Source organism: Hylobates moloch, unplaced genomic scaffold, assembly GCF_009828535.3.
Source record: "Hylobates moloch isolate HMO894 unplaced genomic scaffold, HMol_V3 SCAFFOLD_43, whole genome shotgun sequence".
NCBI classification, from domain to species: Eukaryota; Metazoa; Chordata; class Mammalia; order Primates; family Hylobatidae; genus Hylobates; species Hylobates moloch.
Window position 1 is genome coordinate 855,846 of NW_026652318.1, and position 17,480 is coordinate 873,325.

The 17,480-nt window shown below is 42.2% G+C and overlaps 1 protein-coding gene across 3 annotated transcripts in view; it reads right to left on the minus strand.

The window, feature by feature from the left end:
* Window positions 1–56: 56 nt before the first annotated feature.
* The window catches only part of LOC116463592 (voltage-gated potassium channel subunit beta-1), a 494,818-nt gene continuing 477,394 nt past the window's right edge, over window positions 57–17,480 (minus strand). For all 3 annotated transcript variants that reach the window (XM_058434750.1, XM_032146779.2, XM_032146780.2), the window contains exons 12-14: window positions 13,428–13,548; window positions 5,957–6,045; window positions 57–764 (exon numbers count right to left, since the gene is read on the minus strand). In XM_058434750.1, coding sequence (XP_058290733.1) covers window positions 675–764; window positions 5,957–6,045; window positions 13,428–13,548 — 300 coding nt within the window. In that variant the 3' untranslated portion in view covers window positions 57–674. The remainder of the gene's footprint in view (window positions 765–5,956; window positions 6,046–13,427; window positions 13,549–17,480) is intronic.

The window sequence follows — 17,480 nt, forward strand, 5'->3', positions numbered from 1 at the left end:
GGCCATTCTTGGGGCCAAGCAACAGTGAATATTTGAAAGGTAATAAAGCAAATACCTAGAAATTTTTGTTTTATTGAATAACAAATGGAACAAAACTTGTTAGTATGAATGTGAAAATAGAAAAAGAATATATAAAGTTATTTCTGCTTATTCTTCCAAGCAAGACTTTTGAGTGAAGATAGTTTTTTTTTTTTTTTTTGCAGTAACTGTTTACTTAACAATCTGTTTCCTAAGAAAAATCTCTCAATTCCTTTCCTTCAATGAATTTAGTCTATCTACTCGATGTTTCTTATGCAACTCACATTGCATCTGTGGATTTTGTTCTTTTGAAAAAATATATCTGTACAGCCGCCTTTGAGTTACCAAATGCCTGAAGGTAGTACATCACCCCCAGCCCCCATATTCTTCGCATTGCATAAGCATGAGGTGTATACAGCAATGCAAGAATAGGTGACTCCAGTCCAAGATAAGAAAATAGAATGGATTTTCTTGGTTGTGAGTTTTCAGATGTGCACAGTGGTAGCGACAGCAGACACCTCAAAGAATCCAGGGAGGGACACTAGAGGTTGAGCAGCAAGCTGCTAAGTGATTCAAAAGACTGGTTAGTAACACCTTTCTGTACTGGGCACAGGCCGCTATTTTAACCATGCAGCTTCTGTGGTTCATGCATTGCCTTATGATCTGTAGTCCTTCTTGCTGTAGGGCTTATTGCGCAATATGTTATCAATCTCATTTACCACATGTGATGTCATCTTTGGGAGAACCTGAGAGCAGGAGGAGAAGTACAAAGGATATTGTTAGCAGTGCTGATCATTCGGTTTTTTTTGTGCTCTATATTTAGCAAAGTAATCTAGAGTCATGTATCTTCATAAAGCACAGCTGAAATATAAGCCCCCCCCCACACACACACCATCACATTGTAAGCTCCTTGAGGTCAGGGGCCTTGTTGATTGACTGCATAAACGAAGGCATAAAGGCATAAGTGAAGGCTCATAGAAATATAGAGCAGCTGTATCCAATAGAAATATAATGCAAGCCACATTTGTAATTTTAAATTTTCTATTAGATACCTTAAAAAGAACAGTGAATACATGTTTTTACTCCATTATGTCCAAAACATTATTTATTTCAGCATGTAATCAATATAGAAAAGATACTCGACAGTTGTTTTTGGTACTAAATCACATCTTGTGAACATGTTACACTTAAAGCACATCTCTGTTTGGACTCACCATCTTTCCCGCATACAGTAGTCACATGTGGCTAGAACTATAGTAGTACACAGCACAGGTCTAGAGACTAAGGAGAGATTTATTCTGACTGGTGGTCTTAACCCTGGTGAAGGATGGCTGGGGTTTAACAGGCATCCCAGGTAGATGGAATAGCATGGAAAAGTGAACTGGAGTGATTGATAATAGACAGTGATTGGTGTAGGTGTGGGGATGGTAAGAACAGGATACAGATGGTAAGAACGGGATTAGAGTGTGGAAAGCCTTGAATGCCATTTTATGGAGTCCACACTTTAGGCAGTGGGGAACCTGTCAGGACTTCTGATCTAGGAGTAACCCTGTCAGACACCTGGAGGTAGTTTGAAGGACGAGTTGGAGGAGGTTGAAAGGGGACACAGATGTTAGATATGTATTACAATCCAAGCCGGGCAATAGGGCCTTAACTAGGGCAGTGTAGCAGAAAAGTGGACCTGAGAGACATTTTGGGGGATGATGGTGGTGTCAAGACTGAGTAAGTAGAAGTATATTGGTATTGATTATTGATATTAGAAACCAAAGGAGAAGTAGTTTGAGGAATAAGAAGTTGGGAGGGAGTAGGATGTGTTGAGTGTCAAGTGCCTGTGGAATATCCACCTAGGAGTGACTGAGCAGCTGCAAGTGCAGCTGTGGAGCTTAGTAGCTGCCGGAGGACTGGAGTTGACGGTTTGTGAGTCATTTGCACCGACATGCTGATTGAAGCCCTGGGAAAGGATGAGCTCATCCAAGGCTAGCATTTACTGTGAGAAGTGGACCAAGGGTACACATTACACCATAAGACAAGGGACAAAGGCAGACTTTCTCACTGGAAAGGTCTGACCCTGTGTGGAGACTGTGGTGAAATACAATTCTGACGACCAATTCTGAGGTTTCAACCTCATTCTTCCTTTGCTGCAATCTTGCTGGCCAAGGTGACCTTGTCTCCACTCAAGTGCTATCCTCAGAAGCCTTAGGGTTTGGCAAAATAGAGCTGCCAGCCTGGGAAACTTCATTCTGATTAATGTTTTACTGTCTGAAGCTGAAGGAAGAATTTGGTTTCCCACTAGCTCTGGAATTTCAGTGTCCAAACAGCTAATGTGTTATTTAAAATGAGATTGTAACAATGAGACCAAAAACCTAGAAATTGGATTTGTTGGAATTTTTTTTTTTTTTTTTTTGTCTAAAATACAGCGGGTTAGCCTTGTGAGAAGAATCCTTCATTCATTACACCAAAACAAATTTCTATAGGAAAGAGATTTAAACATTAAAAAAAGAAACCATGAAAGTACTCAAATAAAACAAGATAAGTATCACAAGACCAGAATTTTCAAGAGAAGCCCCACTTTGAAACATTGTAAACTACAGATTTTACAAACACCCCACAGGCTACTAGTTTTGCAAACTTGATGTTACACTGCCTGGGATAGGTGGTAGGTCGGGGGAGGTCTGGCTAATGTTGCTGGGGCTGGCTGGGCATTAGTAAAGTCCTCCCAGGATTGGGTTCCTGTTTATCTGGAACTTGGGGATGGAGTAGGATTTTGCTAGGCTGGGATAGTGGTCAGTTTGTAGGCAGAGGGCCACTGTTATCGCCGAAGCTCTGAGTGGTTGAGAGTGGCTCAAGATTCAGATTCCAGGAAGGTGTGGTGGAGAGTGATGAGGCCCGACTGCTGTGGAGCCTGGCCTTCTCTGAGTAGGTGATAGGGAGCCTCAGAAGGGTTTTAAGGCATGTGGGGAGGAGGGGGAGGGGTGGTTCTCCCACCTTTTAGGTGGGAGTGGCGAGGATGGAACCTGTGCGAGTGAAGGTGGGCTGCCTGCAGCTGTGGTTTCTCCTCTTGTCTCTCCCACCTGTCAGGCTCTGATTTACATACGCCCCTTCGTTCCTGCACATCTTAGGCACATGGCATCCCTTGAAGCAGCTGCCTTCCCAGCCTACTAGAAATATTTTCTTACAACTGCTGGTGCTCCATATTTTCCATCCTTCTGCAGCCAGTCCCACCACTGCTGGGCACCCCTAGTCACCCAGTCTGCTTTTCACCATGTTGCGGGGCCCAATCACAGCTTGCCTTGGGTGGACTTCAGTGCTGGGTATGTGGGAGGTGAAGTAGAACAGGGGAGGATTGGTAAGCCCGCAATGGTAGCAGTCTTGCTGCATGGATAATGTCCCCTTTAGGATAGGCAAAGCCTCATCCTGCTGCCAGCCAAAGCCTTGCTAGGGAGGAAATGTTTTGGGAAGAAAAATTACTCAAGAGTTTTCCTCTGAAATGTGTCCCCTTCCCTGTCAGCTGCCTTGCCTATTTCCACAGCTTTTAAAACTCAGCCCTAGACTTGCCTCATATGCCATCCCTAGGCACTATGACTGCCCCCGGGAATGGCAGTGATCTCCCTGTATTAGCATGATAAGAATCCTCAATTCCTCCCTCTTCTGCCAAGCCATGGTGTCTCTCTTTCCCAAACCTGCAGAATCCATCCACTTCTTTCCCCCTCCATGGCCACTACCCTCATTCAAGCCACAATCGCCTCTTGCCTGGATGACTGCCCTTGCCCTTCATTCTACTTTCCACACGGCAGCCAGAGTGACCTTCAAACATTCAAATAGGAGCATGTCCCTCCTCTTAAAACCCTCCACAAGGACTTGTTACATGTAGCATGAACTCTAACCCCATGGTGTCCTGCGAGACCCGACCCTGCCTGTCTCTCCACGTCAGTGCATCTGCTGTCCCTGTGCTCAACTACGTGTTGACCACATTGGCCTTAGCTGGCAGTTCCTGGGAAAAGTCAAGGTCTTTCCCATCTCAGGGCCTTTCCACTGCTCTTCCCTGTCCCTGGAATGCACTTTCCTGGACTCTTCACATGCTGTGTGAAGACATGTGAATGGTTGTTAAAGAATGTAAAAAATGAAGGCATGTGAAGCCCTCGGAATAAACATATTCCAGAGGGGCTTTTTGCAAAAACATTTAATGTAGGCTCACCCATTTCTCAGTCTCAGTAAAATAAACATTGATTTCCTTAATAGCCCTTTTCACAACCTGAAATCATTTTGCATATTTATCTGCCTGTCCTACTGGCATGTAAAAAACCCCTTAAGGTTAGACAGTGTTTTTCTTCTTTCCTGTGGTATCTCCAGTACCTGGTATACAATAGGCTCTCAAAGATCTGTTGAATGAATTAAGGGACAGATTTTTTAATTCACTGTTTCTCAGCCAGCACACGAGCTCTTTGAAGGCCAGGTCCTATTCTTACTCATCTCAGTCCTCCCACTGCCTAGCATGATGCCAGGCATAGAATAAGTGCTCCATAAATATTAGTGAAACTGAAATCATTGGATTGAATTTCAGTTCTTTTTTGTACAAACTGTTCTGTCCCCTCATCACTGTGTGCCCTTATCTTTTCCCAGAGCATAAATGAACATAAGAGGTGGCATTCATAAGAGGGAGAATTCCTCATGTAGGTAGAGGGAACCTCACAGAATCCAGTAGGAGTTACGGGGCTGGATATGGGAATTGCTAGAAGCAGAGAGGCAGAGGTGATTACACGGCTGCACAGTCCTAAGAAAGGTTGGGGGAGTGGGCAAGGATCTATACCATTTATTCCACAGTGTATTCTGGGCTATTTTTAAAAAGGATTTTAAATCATGTTTGTCCCTACCTCCACCTGTTTCCTTTTGGGAATGGTAACAGGGCTTTGTGCTTGTTGCAGGGACAGGTAGATAGGGAAGAAGCTGTGAGACAGTTCTTTTCCTCCATGAGCAGGAGAAAAATGGATAACCTTAGCAGCTAGTGGCTATGGCAGGAATTGCGGGCAGGATCATTCCTAGGGCTTTTAGCAGGGTTGAGAGTAGGACAGGCTCAGGACTAGTTGTGGCCTTTGGGGAAAGGAGGTGGTCACAATAGATACTAAACTCCACCCCTCTTCTTAGAGCTCCCAGGAACATCCTTTCAACCCACCCACTGCCACTACAGGCTCCCCAGAATATGGCTGCAGGCCCCATCTAGTGCCCTGGACCAGTGGCCGTCTTCATGGGATAGGGAATAGGGATGGGCTTCCTAAATTTGCTTCTAGGGAGATGTGATCCTGGAAGTCCAAAATAGAATTTTGAGCCCATTTCTCTTAAAACATGGCAAATATTTATTCAATAGATCTTGAGTGTTAACTAAGGGACATGTAGTAAGTACCCTAGGAACTGGAAAACCAGTGGAAAAGCAAAGACACAGGTCTGACCTCAGAGGGCTTGCAGTCTAGCAGGAGAGACAGGCAGTTATACTACATTATCATAAAAGTTATCATGGGAGGGGGAATACAAGATGTTCAGGGAACAGCAAGAAGGGGCTCAGCACACAGCAGGTGGGCAATATTTGTGGAAAGAACAAATGAGTAAATGATGTATGTATATTGTCCTGTGACTTAAATTTCCAGGCAAGTTATCAGGCAGGCTTTTATGGCGAGGCCTGGGAAGTCAGTTGCCGGGTATAACACTGGAATGCACTCTTCCACAGAAACAAACCATCCCAAGAAATGAGCTTTGGGAATACTGCCTGTTCATAGGCAGAGGACAACCCTGGATCCATGTACTGGGAAAGTGTTCTGTTGCCTTTGTTCCCCCTACTCTTGCCCCACCCAGAAGGACAGAGAGGTGGAGAGATGGGACGCTACCTGGAGATAGCCTCAAAGGCACCATTAAATTCCCTGGTGTCGGAAGGGGCTGCAATACTTGCCTGAATGGCACCGAGGTTTTCAATGAGTTGTTCAGGAGTGGATGATCCCAGGAGCACAGAACTCACACCTTCATTTCTCAGGCACCACGCTGGGAGGAGAGGACACGGGGTCAGGTTATCAAAGCACTTCCAATCACTGATTAGCTTATAAACACCTGCTACAGCTGTTTGTTGCAGCCAAAATTTATTAATTTCTTTTGTGGAGGATGTACAGTGCTTCCTAGGATTAAAAACCTGAGCAGCACCCCCTGTTGTGTAGAAGATTTGACAGAATCTGTCAAAGCCCAGCTGGGAGGGGAAATGTGAATGCATAGAGGCTCCAGACAATGGATTGTAAGATTATCTCCAGCACGCTCAGCTGCCCTCAAGTAGAAGCAGAAAACACAGATGCACTGCTGTCTTTCTTGCTTCTCCGCTGGTTTTCCAATTGCTAGCCTACTGTATGTCTCTTAGTTAACACTCAATGCATTTGGGTTGGCTCGGGGCTTAAGGCCTTTTTGCTTTCCACATAAGGCCCTGTCACCACAACAGGGGCATTCAATCCAGCTACCCACCCCAGAAACACATTGTTCTGGAAACACCTAACACGGCTCACCAGCAGATGGCTGGATTCCTGTTTCTACCTTGGCCCACAACCTCCTGTCTTTCCATTGTATTCATGGTCTCATTTTCCACATCTGTTGCTTGTAGCCCCTGTAGACTCTAGGTTTCTGGTTCCTTGGTTCCCACCTACCTGGCAGCTCTCTCTGGACCTCCCTTTCTTCCTAACCCAAGATTCATCCTGTGTTGATGATCTAAATTACTCTCTTATGAACCCTCACACCCCTCACTTCCTCCGCTTCCTTAGCAAATCCCCAGCAGTACTGCATCTGCGTTTTTGGCTTCTACTTCAGGGCAGCTGAGCGTGCTGGAGAGAATCTCACAGTTCATGGTCTGATGCCCCTGTGCGTTCACGTCTTCCCTCCCAGCTGGCTTCAGCCAGCCTGGCCAGCCTCACTCTTGTCCTTGGTCATCTTTCTTTTCCCGAAAATGACCTTAAACCTGTACTCTTAAACCATCCCATCAACCCCTGTCCCCTCACTCTTAGTAGATGACCTTGTCCTAACGTCTATAGAAAATCAAGTCCCTCCACTGGAATATTCCTTAATTCCCCACTCTCCTACTGCATAAGAATCCACATCCATATCCTCCAGTTTCAGAAGAGGATGTGTGCGGTTTCTGTCCAAGACGAAACTCTGCCTTGGAGATATCTCCATTTTGCCTTTTCTTGGACTTGATTCATACATGATCCCACCGCCCCCACCACCCCGTTTCAAAATTTCTTACTGTGTCTTTCTGTCAACAAAACAGGCTAAAATTTCTCCCATTCTAAGATAAGTTTCCTCTGACCCTTTTTACCTGCTTAGATACTGCCCCAACCTTCTTTCCCTCTTAAACTTCTAAAAGGTCAGTTCAGATTCCCTTACTGATCTTCACATCCCAGTCACCTTCTTGCTGTGTCCAGAAACTAAGGTCCCCAGGAGCCTGCTGGTGGTTACAGTGGACATCTGAGTCCTTAGCTGCCTAGAACTCAGTGTTGCTGGACTCGTAGATGCAGTGTCTGCTGGGCCTTCCTGCTAGATGCCCCACAGGCACGGCAAACTTCTTGCTATGATGCCTGGCCCTCTTGCATTCCCAGTCACATTTGGGGGCATCACCAGCAATGTGGCTCCCCAATCTGGAAACCTGGGAGTAATCTTTAAGAACTGTCCTGTTCTGACCCCCTTTTCCCTTTTAACTGCTAAGTCCAGTTGATTATTCCTCCTAAATATTCCTCTAATCAAGTGGTTTTCAAACTTTGGTATGCATCAGAATCATCCAGAGGGCCTGTGAAACACCCATTGTTATGGCTCACCCGCTGAGTTTCCGATTCAGGTCTGGGGTGCGGTCTGTGCATTTTTAACACATTCCTAGGTAATGCTTATGCTGATGCTGCTGATCTGGGACCATGCTCTTTTTTTTTTTTAAACCAACTTTATTGAGGTAAAATTTACCCATCAAAAATTTTACCCATTTTAGGTGTACATTAAATAATTTTTATAAATTTACCAACCACCATTTTTAAGGTGCAACCTTCACCATTTTTAATGCAGTTTTATAACACTTCCATCACCCTAATAAGATCCCTACCTCAATTACCAGGCAGCCACTAATCTACTTTTTGTCTCCACATTTGTCTTTTCTGGACATTTCATCTAAATGGAATCATACAATAGGTGGTTGTGTCTGGTTTTCACTTAGCATATGTTTTCTAGGTTTTTCCATGTTGCACTATGTACCCGTATACCATTTCTTTTTGTTGCTAAAGAGTATTCCATTGTATGGATACAGGGCTCAGTTTGACAATGACTGCTTTGGTTCAGCTGTCTTCTCCACCTCGGTCACCGCTGCCCTCACTCAGGCCCTCACCATCTCTCTCCTGTATAACTGGTTTTCCTACCTCTTGCTTGAACTGTCCCCTTACATTTCCCCCATACAGCTTTCATCCAGCCAGTAGCGGTCTCTCTAAACACAAATCTGATCATATCACTTCCCTAGCTAGTGCCTGACATAACTCATTGTCCTGTAAGATGAGGTTCTTAATTCTTACCTTGGCAAACCTTATTTTCTAGCCTACCTCTGCAGCTTCATGGCTCCCTGCCTTGAACTTTGTGCTTCAGGAGCACTCACCTGTCTTTAAATCCTCTTCATCCCCAAGCATCTTGCTGCTTTTCTCTTCTTCTCCCTTCATTCTGGGGCATATTGCTCAAGCTGTTCCTTTTGCCTGGAATGTCCTTTTGCCTTTTCCTTTTTTTTCCTCACTAATATTTGCCTATCATTTGAGATTCCCCAAAGATATTGCCTGCTCCTAAAGTACTTCCCTGAATTCCAAGCTCCTACTCTAATTCCCTAATCCCCTCTTCCCTTCTCAGTATTATGACCTGTATTAAAATTATCTGTTTATTTTCTTGACTTGCCCACCAGGCTGTGAGATGTGTCTTATTTGCAGTTGGATGCTCAGCCACCAGCCCAGTGTCTTGCACAAAGTAGGAACTTATTAAATGTTTGTTGAATAAACACAGGCATGGATGATTGATGGATGTCCCCAAGCATGTCTTCTGCCCCCATTTGGATGGCCATATTGTCAACTGATACTCTTAAGCTGTTACCATGTCCAGGCCTTTTATGGTAATCACGGAATTTCCACATGGGCAAAATACAAAATAGTGCTGTATAAAAGTACCAATCCAATCTTTCTCTCTCTCTCTCTTTTTTTTTTTACTGCATTATTTCCTGCTTTGCACTGAGAACTGTTTTTGGCCTTAAAGGTAGTTCTGAGGACAAAGCAGGTTCTAGGTAAATTATTGCCCATAAACTACCTGACTACTCGAGGTCATCAACAGCTGATTCCCCTAATGGGCCTGTAGGGCACAGGAGAACCCACTGGGCAGAGCTGGTCAACTCCATGGTAGCAACTGCAGCTGATTCTGGATAATTAGCACCTCTAACCAAGTGTCACCAGCCTGTTCACTAAGAACAAAGTGTGAATGCTGGCTCCAGTATACCTGTGTGGCTTGGGGAGCAGGCACATAGTTGGGTTCAAGTAGTTTGCTTTCTGCCGGAAGATCTCCCCTCTCCCACACTCTCCTAGCAGATCAAAGATAACATGCCTAGAAATAATTTCCCTTTTGATTCTGAGAGTTTTGTGGCTAAAAACAAAATTATTTATTTACAAAGAAAGAAGTGACAGGTGAGAAAGACATCTGAGAGGATAGAAGGAGGAAAAGGGGAAAAGAAGCATGTTTTAATTTGAACTCAGATCCTGTAAAGAAGGTATTTCATGTATACCTAATATCTAGTGAGAGTCTAAATCTTGTAAAGATTTCCTCTCTAGAAAGACAGTGTTCTTCCCGGTCTTTCAGGGCTAAGTTTAATACTTCATGTTACTATCTAAAAACCATATATGATTGTGCAGAATATATTTCTCTGCATATTACTCTGATTGCTTGCCATGGCTAAGAGCAGACAGAACTTCAAGTTTTGCATGTCTACTCTTTGCAAAAACATCATCATCTTTATTAGCACTCACTGAGCACCTACTTTTTCCTTTATATATATATAATTTCCCTTTACTCAACTAGTTTGTAAGATATGTATTATTATACCCATTTTACAGATGAGAAAATTGCTATCAGGTTAAGTAACTTGCCTATGGTCAAATAGCTAATATGTTTTACTGTGCTTGTTAAAGCTGTAGGGTTGCTAAGTAATAACATTAAATACATTGTTTGATTTTATTTTTTTTTGAAGAAAGGATTAAAGCAACAGTCATACTTAGGTACATGGCATTTTCCCCCTTCTAAAACCACCTCCCATTTCTATCTTTCTATGACTGCTAATTGCAACTGACATTTCTCTGCTCCCAAACTCTGAATAGTCAAGCTACCAACAAATATTCTATTAAATTATTTTATTTGCATAGACCTTATCTTGAGCTTTTTATCTCACTGGATTAGTGTTTCTGATATGTCCCAATTCCTGCTATTTCTTCATCTTTAGGATTGTTTTGTCTAGAATCAGCACCCATTTTATTCCTTTCTCATAGCTACCACATGAATTCTTTTATCTCATTTCTTCATTTATAAGTGGAGAGAGTAATAGAAAATCCTCCACTAGCATCGGTAAGATATGACTAGTAATAGTATAGACCTCCGCGGATTGTTTTGATGATGAAGGAGACAAGACAGTGAGAGTGAGCCTGAGGTGCTTACCATAGAACCTGACAAATATCCCCTAGTAAGGGAACCAGAAGTCTCAGGGCTTTTCTGCCCAGTGTGTAGCCTTTGGCAGCATGTGGCTATTGAGCATGCAACATGTGTCTAGCCTGAATTGGAATGTGCTTGCTCTAAGTGTAAAATATATGCTGGATTTCGAAGATTTGTAGAAAACAAAAGTAAAATATCTCAATAATTTTTAATATTTATTACATGTTGAAATGATAATATTTTGGCTATATTGGGTTAAAGAAAATCCATTATTAAAATTAATTTCACCTGTTTCATTTTAATGCTTTAATGTGGTCACTAGAAAATTTAAAATAAGATACAGTTATGCATCCCATAGCGACAGGGACACGTTCTGAGAAATGCATTGTTAGGCATTTTCCTCATTGTGTGAACATCATGGGTACTTACGCAAACCTAGATGGTATAGCCTACTGCACATCTAGGCTATACGGGATAGCCTATTGCTCCTAGGCTCCAAATCTGTACAGCATGTTACTGTACTGAATACTATAGGCGGTTGTAACACATGGTGTTGTGTATCTAAACATAGAAAAGGTATGGTAAAAATATGGTATAAAATGGTATACCTGTGTAGGGCACTTACCATGACTGGAGCTTGCAGGACTGGGAGGTGCTTTGGGTGAGTCAGTGAATGAGTGGTGAGTGAATGTGAAGGCCTAGGACATTCTTGTACACTACCATAGACTTTGTAAACACTGTGCACCTAGGCTACACTAAATTTATTTTTAAGATTTTTCTTTCTTCAATAATAAATTAACATTAGCTAACTGTAACATTTTTACTTTATAAACTTTTAATTTAAAAAAGCTTTTGGCCAGGCACAGTGGCTCACGCCTGTAATCCTAGCACTTTGGGCGGCCAAGGCGGGCAGATCACGAGGTCAGGAGTTAGAGACCAGCCTGACCAACATGGTGAAACCCCGTTGCTACTAAAAATACAAAAAATTAGCCGGGCTTGGTGGTGCGCACCTGTAATCCCAGCTACTCAGGAGGCTGAGGCAGGAGAATCGCTTGAACCCGGGAGACGGAGGTTGCAGTGAGCCAAGATTGCGCCACTGCACTCCAGCCTGGGCAACAGAGCGAGACTCCATCTCAAAACAAAAAACAAACAAACAAAAAAACCTTTCAATGACATAGCTTAAAACACAAACACATTGTACAGCTGTACAAAAGTATTTTCTTTATATCGTTATAAGCTTTTCTATTTTTAAAAAGTGTTTTTTTAGCTTTTTAAACTTGTTTTTGTTAAAAACTAAGACACAGACACACTCATTAGCCTTGGCCTACACAGGGTCAGGACTATCACTACGTTCCACCTCCACATCTTGTTCCTCTGGGAAGTCTTCAGGGGCAGTAAAACACATGGAGCTGTCATCTCCTGTGATAATAATTCCTCTTTGGGGGATATCTCCTGAAGGGCCTGCATAAGGCTGTTTTACAGTTAACTTTTTTTTTTCTAGTAAGTGGGAGAACACTCTAAAGTAAAGATGAAAAGTATAGTATAGTAAATACATAAACCGGTAACATGGTCATTTATTATCATTATCAAGTATTGTGTACTGTACATGATTGTGTGTGCTAGACTTTTATATTACTGGCAGTGCAGTAGGCTTGTTTATACCAGCATCACCACAAACACACAAGTAATTCATTGCACTTGGACCTTAGGACAGCCACAACATCACTAGGCAATAGTAATTTTTCAGCTCCATTATAATCTTATGGGACCACCTACATATATGTGGTCCATTGTTGACTGAAACACCCATGATTGAACGTGGTTCATATTATCTTTCTCTCAAACAATGCATGTGGTTTTCTTTTTCTTTTCTTTTTTCTTTTTTTTTTTTTTTTTGAGAAAGAGTCTTGCTCTGTCACCCAGGCTGGAGTGCAGTGGTGCAATCTGGGCTTACTGCAAGCTCTGCCACTCGGGTTCTCCTGCCTCAGCCTCCCAAGTAGCTGGGACTACAGGCGCCCACCACCACGCCCGGCTAATTTTTTCTATTTTTAGTAGAGATGGGGTTTCACTGTGTTAGCCAGGATGGTCTTGATCTCCTGACGTCATGATCCACCCACCTCGGCCTCCCAAAGTGCTGGGATTACAGGCGTGAGCCACCGCGCCCAGCCACCTGTGGTTTTCAATTGTTAGCAGCAATCATGACCTTTCATGGACTCCACAGCATTAGAAGAACAATGTTTATGGCCTTCAAGAACTTTTGGGGTGAAGGTATTTCTCTAGGACCAGCTTTTCATGTGGCAGTAGCCTTGGGCTTGTCAAGCCCTGTATCTCAGCCTCTCACCAACCCTGGCTTAGTTTTCAACAGAGACAGAAACTTGAGCCAGAAGAAATGGATGTCACTACACAGTTCACCCCTGACATCTGTGATAGTGTATGTTATCACTGACATGTTCTCATTTAAACTATGTTATAAGGGCCAGGGGAAAGAAGTAAGAAAAATTTGCTATCATGTAGAATATTCTGGGGAACCTCAAATAACTCACTTTATATTTAGCAGGAGTTTATGCTTCCGAGATCATCTGTCCCTACAATAGACATTTTATCATGGTAAGGGTGTGGTCAGCAATAGAAAACTATGATCTCAGCAGAAGTCCCTCTACCACCCCATAGCTTAGTAATTTTCTTACCAACAGCTAGCTGAGGTAGTGTGCATCCCAGACGCTCCGCAATTGGGGAAAGGTCTTTTAGCTTGTTTTGCTGTTTTCTCCCTTCTTCACTTACAATTCTTTCTTTCAACCACTGGTAGCACTGGGGAAAAGCATAACATTGAAATGTTAATGTCTGGTAAAGATCTGATGTCAAAGAATGGTAATTCAATAAAATATGTGAACCTCATAATGATTTTCTGAATTTTTTGACCCTTATGTTTCACACTGACAGGGATGATTTCATGCAAAGAAATGTTCCTCACGATCTTGCTCCTTGGTTATTGGTTCAAAACAGATTGATTTTGACTAATATTCACCATTCAAATTGATCAGCCTGCACAGAAGTTGTTATAACCCTGACCGTGACATACAAGCACTTATATCCTAGCCTGTCCAACAGAAGAAGTAATGTTTCTTATTGAGATAGCCCAATTTTAGAATGTAGCAAAAAAAAAAAAAGTGCATTTGCAATTTACCAAGATCTATTATGTCTCCTTTTTATTAAGAAAGCTGGGTGCCAAGCTTTCTGCTCAAAGAAAACCATTATTTTACATTTTTGTTTAACTATTTTTCTCCCCCTTGCCTTCAATTCACTGCTAATCTCTTATTCTTTTTATAATGTGGCTTTGTTGTTAGCTTCTGCAGCTGCTTCTTAGAAGCAGACATGGCATAACTGATAGGTACCGAGTTGGTTTTTAAAATTTTAAAGTAGATAAAGACTTTGCAAATGTTATTACCTATTGTATAACTATTGAAACTTAAAAAAGTAAAGAAACTCAAAACAGGAAACTGTTCTTTAAAGCCAATGAGAAGGAACTGACCCTGATCTATAGACTACAAAATGAACCTAATTTCCTAAATATAAAGAGAAAAATCTTTTAGAACTTCTCAATGCCTTACTTTCCAGAAGGCTCTGCTCTTACTATGAGAAAGGGAACAATAGACTCTTCTACATAAAGCGAGCACCAAGCAGCAACACCCAGAGGAAAAGAGTATTTGCAAGAGTGTTAGTCTGTTTTAGGGAAAACAATTAAAAATCATCACACTGTGTGGCAATGTGGACTTTCTCTCTTGTGTGTAATTGTGACATAATCGCCATCGCAGATCTTTATCTTCCCAGAGGCCGCAGAATGCTCTGCAACAGGCAGTGGGCCATGGACACTGCACCCACATGATTTCAATAGGCCGCTGGCTTTTGTTTATTGAGCATTTTTTCATCATTCTAAGACAATATTTCCAAAGAAAAGGGTAACCACATTATGTTTTATGGTGATTTTTTGAGTTATTTTGCCGATGAGAAAAGGAGAAGGGCAAGCTGCCTCAGTTTTGCCTCCTAAAGTTCAAAGGCTTATGGGCTGGCTCCTAACCTGGTAGCCTGCTTGGGGAGATGGCTAAAGTTTTCCCAGCCTTAGCTCTGAGGAGCCTCACCTTCTTCAAAAAGAAGGGTGGCCTGGAGCATCTCTCCAGAGATGACAGTTGGTGCCAGTGGTGATGAGGTGGACATTGTAAACAATGGACATTGCCTTGGGGCCGGGGCAGACTTCCTGGGCTAGAGTGCTGTCTATGTCAGAGAGTCCCTGAACTTACTTTTGGTGTCCTCAGTGGGAAAAACATCACCAATGCTCACTAAAGTTTCATAACATCTTTCAGAGGACCAATATCTCTGAATGTTATTCAAACCAGCTAACAAAGATTGAAAACTAATAGCCAACTGCTTTTTGAACAATTGCTTTTTATTAGTATTAGAATTTCTGAATTTCAGTATATACCATGCATGTGAAGAGTGGTTGGTTTATCAATCAATTTTTTGTAACTTTTCCGTTTTTGAAATCTTGCATGCAGTGCATTCTCTTTCTTAGGATTGGGTTACAAGTTTTATGTATGTGTGTGTGTATATATGTATCTGTGTTACACACACATACACACACACACACCATTTTCAGAGACAGACTTCCAAAAGTAAAAAAAAATTAAAAAGCAAAAATCAAGCAATTATTTATTGAGTCCCTATCTCTCCATCTTCAACACTATAAATCTCATTGTTGCTTTAACCTATGGAAATACAAGCAGATTAGGGTTTTTAAAAAGTAGATGCATAGTTTTTATACTGCTTTCCTCATACTAAAGGAAATAAAAGTGTGTTGGAAATAAACAGCTTTAACTGCTTTACAAATGAGAAAATGTTAGCAGAGATAGGAGATGAGGCTTAATTAAAATGTTAATTAAATATGGAAGCAAACAAGTGTGTTTTGTAGGAAGGTTGGAGGTAGGTGTGGTTGTGGCAGTAATAAAGCCTGCTTGCTGACTGGGCAGTAATCCATGAATCAAAAGTGAAATCTCCTCATCCAACCCTATTCTATCACCCTACTTCACTGCAATGATTTGATTACATGTTGGTGTTTCTAAACCTAGCAGGTAGAAGCCAGGGATGGCTTGTTGTTCATGTCAGCATCTCCAGTTCTGACACTTGTGGCTGGCAAGGAGGAGGGTCTCAGCCAATATGGTGGTCAGGGAGGAGTCAGAGAAACCAGAGTTCCGTGGGGTCAAAATAAATCTCTTCCCGTTTTTCAGACTGATCATGACACCTCCTCTCCAATGCAGTGTGACTCTGCCAGCAGTCCTGTGGGACTCCATAGGGCTTGTGGATTCCCTATTATTTCATAATTCACCCCTTCATATGTCTATCCCTCTTACAAATCCTGGAGCTACTCCTTGAGGGTTGAGACTGTCCCATTCATCCCTGTATCCTCAGCACTCAGCACAAAGTCTGGGTACACTCACTAAATATTTGTCAAAGGGACAATTGAATGAGCTTTCCTCCACAGATTAGTTGGCTATTAGTTTTATGTATGTTACAAAACTCTAAATTTTCCTAAAGCCGATTTCTTTGCCCTCTCCCAATGCTATGATGATTTTATATGTCCCTATTTCATAGGTACTGATATTGGGGTGAGAATAGTCTGTGAGACTTGCCCCAAATCCCTAATTAGTTGTTAGTTAATCTTGGATTGAACTCAGGATGAAACTGGAGCCATGGACAGAATCAGTCACATTTCAGTTCTGAACACTGTCTAGAATAATTTAACAACCAAGATCGTTGACTATTTCTACTTAAACATCAAAGTCTTTGACTCAAAACAAAAACAAAGTCACTGTTGAGGTTGAGATCTCTAGGTAAAATGCTAGAGCTGAAAACTTGCCTTCTGAAATTTTACCATAATGTACAATATGCTTAGTTTCTTAACATGAACCCTTGACATACTTGGACCACCTCTCTCCCCCAACTTTGATTCATCAAGGTGTGCGTGCTTCTTATTTTTCTTTGACAGAGGGGTACATATTTTTGTAATTTTTTTTTGAGACAGGGTCTCACTGTATTGCTCAGGCTGGAGGGAAGTGGCATGACCTCAGCTCACTGCAGCCTTGACCTCCCAGGCTCAGGTGATCCTCCCACCTCAGCCTCCTGAGTATCTGGGACTACAGGTGAGCATGATATCTGGCTAATTTTTTGTATTTTTGTAGAGATGGGGTTTCACCATTTTGCCCAGGCTGGTCTCAAACTCCTGGGCTCAAGTGATCTGCCCACCTCCACCTCCCAAAGTGCTAAGATTACAGATAAGAGCCACCACATCTGGCCTATAATTTTTCTAGAAAGCATTTTGCCATCAACAGGGAGGAGCTGCCAATAAATTTTATTGCACTATTTATTTCTATTTAAAAGCTATACACCTGGTCTCTTGATCAGACTTTATTGATTTTGTTATGGCTCATCAAATTAATTTAACAAAGACTCAGGTACCTCTTATGTACTCATCAAGCTCTGTGATGAGTCAGATGAGCAGGTTTCAGTTTCTGTCCTAGATGTATTCACAAATCATTACCTAGTAACATGGGAAGTGTTTTTTTGTTGGGGTTCCACTTCTGTCAATGATTTCTTTATAAGCTATGTCTTTACTGCCTTCTAATGGAAAATGCCACGACAAGATGGTGCATAACTCGAGCTGGTCATAGTACCTTACCCTTTTGGCCACT